This window comes from Schistocerca piceifrons, chromosome X (genome assembly GCF_021461385.2).
Source record: "Schistocerca piceifrons isolate TAMUIC-IGC-003096 chromosome X, iqSchPice1.1, whole genome shotgun sequence".
Classification (NCBI taxonomy): domain Eukaryota; kingdom Metazoa; phylum Arthropoda; class Insecta; order Orthoptera; family Acrididae; genus Schistocerca; species Schistocerca piceifrons.
In genome coordinates this window covers 407,098,823-407,105,797 of record NC_060149.1, presented here as the reverse complement: position 1 = coordinate 407,105,797, position 6,975 = coordinate 407,098,823, and the positions used below count along the sequence as shown (strand labels likewise).

The window sequence follows — 6,975 nt, the reverse complement described above, 5'->3', positions numbered from 1 at the left end:
CACACACAGTTTCAAATGCTGTGAGAGGAAAATCAGCTAAGCAGATTCACAAACCATTGGCAATATGAAAGCACATTATTTTGCTAAAGTCAAATGTGGGTTCCAGCCTAGGGTTACCATAATTTCTGTCTGACAAACCGGGACATTTCTCTTAAACTTACGAAAAATGGACATAATTTGGAAGCATAACCTGGATCACTACCCTTAAGCATAAAAAAGTGAAAGATACAACCAAATTGCCACTATTAGTCAGGACATTCTGAACTGCTGCGATTAACCACTTACAGTAGGAGGAAAGTGGTTCTCACAAGCAGGTCTTCTGCCCAGGCTCCTCAAATAACAGCTGCCCCTCAGTCAGTGAGTCATACTATGTTTCAGGGGGAAAAAGTAGCCACTATTGTGGTTGTTGCTGTATTAAAAAAAATAAGAGGAAGAGAAGAAATTTGCAGAGCCAACACATTACAGTCACAAGACTGTATAGGATGTAGCTGCATAAAAGGTTTAATACTCAGATATATTTGCACATTTATTGTTTGCCGGTCAACTGCACTTGGAAGTACACAAATTCACAATGCACAAATTTAAATTTTTCAGTGAACTAGTAGGCCTGAATGTGTTTTTCCAATTATTTTCCAGAAAACAAGAGATACCTCACAAATCGAACAAGTGAAAGTTTACAGATTCCAATGTTGCTGTCTAGAAGCAGTGCAAGCAGTTATTCATTATCCCAATAGTACAACAGAATTTAGAACTAGCAATATTCCTTTACTGTTATAATTATTGTGCTCCCATACTAGAGTGTTCATGTTAGTGGGACACTGAAACTTGGGATCAGTCAATTACAAGTGTGTTTGTCATGTGTAGCAGGTGATTCACTTCACAGTTGGCAAGTCAGCTGCAGAGATGAAGCACTGTCAGACTTGCACTCATCTGGACACTCTCATTTGACTTAGTGTACTGACAATTAATGATCACCTATTTCTTTGAACAGTGTGGATGTGTAGAGCAGCCCCCTCCCCCACATTTTATTGTGTATAATAATAAAAGTCAGAGCAGCTCACTTCATAATTGAAAACACATTTTACCAATGCCTTAACTATTGATACTTGAAATCTATTTTGTTCTTCAGTCCACTGGACAATTCATGAGAGAAGATACACTTTTCACCGTAACATTGTGTCCTGAAACAGAGATTTAGCAATTGTGACTACTGCTCTACACATCCACACTGTTCAAAGAAATAGGTCCACTTCTCCAGACACGATTTACTAGATCAGTTATCACTATTCTTGCTGAGTTGTGATACAGTGTACTGGTTGAGGAAGCAAAACTGGTCAAGCAATGATAATACTTCATCTTGCAGAGATAGTATTGCCCCTGTAACTTCATTCCAAACATGCTCTGAGCCTAGCAACATCCATTGGAAAATGGAAATTTCTTTCAAGTTTGCTGACCATTAAAAAAAAAATAATAATAATAATAATAATAATAATAATAATAATAATATTCACGTGTTTCGTAAACCTGCTCAATATCAGAATGAAATTGCTGGATATCCCTAGAGGATGCAACCTCTATTTTCTGCAAGATACATAGATTTCACTTTGAGTGGCACAAATTTTTCCTTTTTATGCCATCCTATCACTCCCACAACATCTTCCAAAAGTGCAGCTACTTCTATAATACTGCTGTCTGCCTTCTTAAGTTTAAGAATTTGTCTCTGAAATGCACTCATCTGACAGTGCAAAAACCATAAATATGGCTCAGTCAGTGGATTCTGAAGCAGAGGTGTCAGAAATTTGGGTGATTTTTCATCTGAAAGGAAGAATGACTTGTTGTTGTTGTTGTTGTTGTTGTGGTCATCAGTCCGAAGACTGGTTTGATGCAACTCTCCATGCTATTCTATCTTGTGCAAGCTTCTGCATCTCCCAGTACATACTGCAACCTACATCCTTCTGAATCTGCTTAATGTATTCATCTCTTGGTCTTCCTCTATGATTTTTACTCTCCACGCTGCCCTCCAATACTAAATTGGTGATCCCTTGATGCCTCAGAACATGTCCTACCAACCAATCCCTTCTTCTAGTTAAGTTGTGCCACAAATTTCTCTTCTCTCAATTCTGTTCAATACTTCCTCATTAGTTACGTGATTTACCCGTCTAATCTTCAGCATTCTTCTGTAGCACCACATTTCGAAAGCTTCTATTCTCTTCGTGTCCAAACTATATATCATCCATGTTTCACTTCCATACATGGCTACACTCCATACAAATACTTTCAGGAACGACTTCCTTACACTTAAACCTATACTAGATCTTAACAAATTTCTCCTCTTCAGAAACGCTTTCCTTGCCATTGCCAGTCTAAATTTAATATCCTCTCTACTTCGACCATCATCAGTTATTTTGCTCCCCAAATACCAAAACTCATTTACTACTCTAAGTGAATCATTTCCTAATCTAATTCCCTCAGCATGACCCGATTTAATTCGACTACAGTCCACTTTCCTTGTTTTGCTTTTGTTGATGCTCATCTTAGATCCTCCTTTCAAGACACTCTCCATTCTGTTCAACTGCTCTTCCAGGTCCTTTGCTGTCTCTGATAGAATTACAATGTCATCAGCACATCTCAAAATTTTTATTTCTTTCCCATGGATTTTAATCCCTACTCCGAATTTTTCTTTTGTTTCTTTTCCTGCTTGTTCAATATACAGATTGAATAACATCAGGGATAGGCTACAACCCTGTCTCACTTCCTTCCCAACCACTGCTTCCCTTTCATGCCCCTCAACTCTTATAACTGCCATCAGGTTTCTGTACAAATTGTAAATAATCTTTCGCTGCCTGTATTTTCTAACCCCTGCCACCTTCAGAATTTGAAAGAGAGTATTCCAGTCAATATTGTCAAAAGGTTTCTCAAGAGTGACTTAAGAGCAAAAAATAATTTCACTACTCTCTCTATTGCAACAAACTAAGATAACCACCTTGTTTTTGTATGTGACAACAATGGATTATACTCTATGTCAACAAACTCACAAAATTCTTTTAGATACTCCTTTTGTACTGTGTATTTGGAGAAGTAATTGGAAAGTTTAATTACTTATGTTTGCTTGTCAATACTCATTACATCAGCAGCTGTCTTTGCAGCATTATGCAATACTATGTGTGCAGGACACCGAACTCCTACAAGATTTTTGTTTACTTCAGTTTTCAGTTTCATGAACATATTGTTTGTACCAGCTCATTTTACTCCTCCAAAATTGGTGTTGACATTTTCACCGCAAAACACTATGCACTACTTATCAATTTTGTTTTCATTTAAGATAGTGATGTAAAACGTACTTCTTACAGTGGCAGTACCATTTGGCAGAGAGGTAATTTTACTCAAACTCAATGTCTTGGTGTAAAACACTGAAAAGTTACTTAAATATTTTCTCAGCTTTATGATTACTAAAGTCTGTAGCAACACCAAAATAACAGACTTTGGAAAGACCATCACATATTTGTTTGACAGTCTCAGGCACTAACATTGATTTCACAAGTGCTGTTGATTTTGTTCTGCCCAACATCACTTTTTTGTTGCTTCAGAATCATTAAAAAATCTAGAGTGTAGTCCAGAAGTACATTCCCCTGATTTCAAAGACATATGATGTTTGACAGTATGATGCCAAATCGCTAATTCCACTGCTGTTACTAATTTGGCCTGTTTAACACTAGAATTTCCAGCTCACATCAATCCACTACAACACCCAATAAAGGACAGCTGACCACTATGGTTTTTGTCACATTTTAAAAATATTTATTTTAAAAAACGTAATAATATTTCATATTTATTGTCATTAATAATGATTTTACTATTTTTTTATCTACAATAATAATGTGGGTGCATTCTTATTTGAATCTGATAAATTTTATTTTTTTGTCAAACCATACAAAAATATGTGACACCATGTTAGAGGTGCATAAAATTGCTTACATTTTCAATTTTTGTGTTTTAAATGATATAAAAATAATTGACAAATGTTATTATTGCAGGATTGCTTAGCTATTCACTAATTATACTTTTATTCTGTTAAAAGTAAGTACTGTTTTACTAGACTACTCAATTGCACTTTTTGCATATCCATTTGCTTAGACATGAACCATGTGCAAATTTTGTACATATAAAACAACTATCTCTAGTTTTATTTTTGTTGTAAAATCCAGTCTGACAAGTTTCTCATTTAGTTTGCTTAGATGTTCCTTCTTCTCTGTCAAGTATCAAAATAGATGGGGTCTGGAGTTGCTGAGGGTGAGAATTTCTGATGGTACCACTAATTCTTCTATAGCTTTCATTATAAAAGACCATTGAGTTATGGCACAACCAGTTATCAACTTGTACATGGTGTGAGCATTGATCATAGGTAGATCCAGAATGTTGTAGAAGACATGTGCTGGCAATCACTTCGTCATTGCTCTTACACTATATATGCATGGTATTTTATCTATCACATGTATTCTGAATTTGGTATTCTTATAAAAATTGACTGTTTCTTGAGTGTTCATCTCTGCACCCTCATTGATTGTTACTCTGTAGTGCTTTGAACTAAGAATAAGCACATTTTTCTCACTCTTTTCTTGGAAAGCTGTTAAAGTAATGTCACCAGCCTTATAAAAAACACTTGAATGAAGTACATCTTGTCCTTCCCTCACAGATGGTGCCACTTCCATTCTACTCCTGTCCAAATGCTTGTATCCCTCTTTTTTAGCTCTTTTGTGAGCTTGAGAGAAGTGAAGAAGTTGCCTGTTGTAACATTTCTCCCCTTTCATAAATAAGGTTCCATGACACGTAGCGTTAAGTGTTCTCCCAGGCTAGTACTCGCAGGTCTAGTTTCATCTTTTCCCAAATAAGGAAGATGATTTAGAACATATCTAACTTTAGCACCTGTGAGCAACCAATACTTTATGGTGTACTTATTAGGATTGCCACTCATGTATTGAGTGAATGGACATCAGCATTTCGTCGTATATAACTGCTCATCCACAGTTAGGAGTTCAGTTGGTTTGTATCATGCAATGCAGCTATCTATAAACATGTACAGTATTTCAGATGCCAAACAAAATTTGCCAAACAAAATTTGTCAGCTTCTTTACATTGCTGACACATAGCTTTGGTGCCAAGTGAGAGATCACATGATTTCTAAAATTTTGTTTCCTGCCATTGTTTGCATAAAAAAGATGGGACCTCACTCATGACTCTGTAAATCTCTCGTGGGAAGACTCCATGCACCTTATGTTCCTCGAGAATACAATATGACTATAAATGCTTCCAGCTCCCCCAAATTTAAGTTCCAAAAATTATCACTGAGTATAATGCACACTTCTGTTGTGGTGCATTTTTTCACTGGGCGCAACACATTTTCACTAATGAACAGACAAAGTGCACTGGCTGGGGATTCCTCCCTAACAGTATGCATTGCATATACCCTGTAGGTCCAGCAGTCTCTCGAAAATCACTTAGATGAATCTTCCTTCCTGCAGAGTTTCTAAAAGAAAAAGGTGTCCATGCCATTCCATCAGCCCCACACTCTTCTTGACCAATGTTGGCTCTCACTCTAATATTTTTTACAGTAGTACCTGCAAAAATTTAGATGTTATGAGATAAAATCAATGTAAATACTACAAAAATAAATGATATAAATATAGGTAACATAAAAAGTAAACATAAATAACTATAAAAAAACTTTTATACTTGAAACTGTACTTACTGTAATATTTTACTCACCTCCTATTCTCCCTGTGTGACAAATACCGATATTTACATTTTGCAAAGCAAGCCAAGATCTATCTACCCAAGTTACAGCATGATTATGATGGGAAGGAACTCCAGTTTGTCATTTTCACCACTGCTTTCTGATGGATCACTAGTCAAATGCACAGAAGGATTGATCATCCGATGTACCACTTTCATTGTACTTACTCTCAAACTCTTTTACTTTGAACTGAGTTGCAGGTATCTGATGAGCTTCTACAGTTTCAGCCTCAGAAAGGCCATGACCATGACAGCGATCCATTATAGCTGCAGTTGACCTGCTACTGACAACAAACAGACATGTAATGCCCATTATATGCAACAGTACATGAAGCTGATGACTGTTAACTAACAAGAACACCAAATAAACCAGGTAAATTGCATAGTCATGAGAAGCGGACAGGTGACTGCCATTAGAAACCAACAGTAAATGTGTAATTATATTAAAAATTTGTAGTTACAAAGCAAAACTATTAAGGGAGATTAAGCATTGTCTAAAACTATTAAAAGTCAGAAAATCATGCAATCAGAATATTTTAAACACCAAAGATATTCGCATCTTAAAATAAAAAAATAGTCAACTGAAACCTGCTGGGTATTCCAGTCTTAAATGAATTTTAAATAAAATAAGTGTTAATTTTTTTAAGTACTTGCAAAATAAATGCTTGATACATTCTTCATGCTAGCTAAATGATTCTTAATATATGATCTTACCGCAATGGAAATATAACACTTGCAAATTACATATTCTACTTCATAGTCACTTCTCCCTCATTTCTTGAAGAACCCTTCTGAATGTTTTTCTTGGATACAACACTTCCTCTTTGGCATTTTGAGTTCATGTAGATCAAACACTTAAATAACAGATTAATGACAATATGATTCAGACAGAGAAACAGAGAACCATGTTGCTGAAAAGCTTCAGTGCCACACCGTTACGACTTGATAGAATGATCCTGTGTAAATATAGAAATTGAAACTGCAAATAAAGAGATGCAAAATATTTGCAAGCAGTTTGAAAATGTAACATTTGTGAACATCAGCAATTTAGGGAAAAGATTTCACACAACACATGGTTCTCATCTAAATGTACTTGGAAAAAACGTAATAGTAACCAAAATTTTAGAACTTGTAAATAAGATCTCAAATGTGCAGTGTGATGATAGAAAAGTCATACTTCTCATG

The 6,975-nt window shown here is 35.7% G+C and overlaps 1 protein-coding gene across 1 annotated transcript; it reads right to left on the bottom strand.

The window, feature by feature from the left end:
- Nucleotides 1-5,109: 5,109 nt before the first annotated feature.
- On the bottom strand, nucleotides 5,110-6,215 carry LOC124722903. Its single transcript, XM_047248043.1, has 2 exons — nucleotides 5,959-6,215; nucleotides 5,110-5,615 (listed from the first exon to the last, which is right to left on the bottom strand). Exons 1-2 carry the CDS (start codon nucleotides 6,101-6,103, stop codon nucleotides 5,380-5,382), a joined length of 381 nt encoding a protein of 126 aa, XP_047103999.1. The 5' UTR covers nucleotides 6,104-6,215; the 3' UTR covers nucleotides 5,110-5,379.
- Nucleotides 6,216-6,975: the final 760 nt, after the last annotated feature.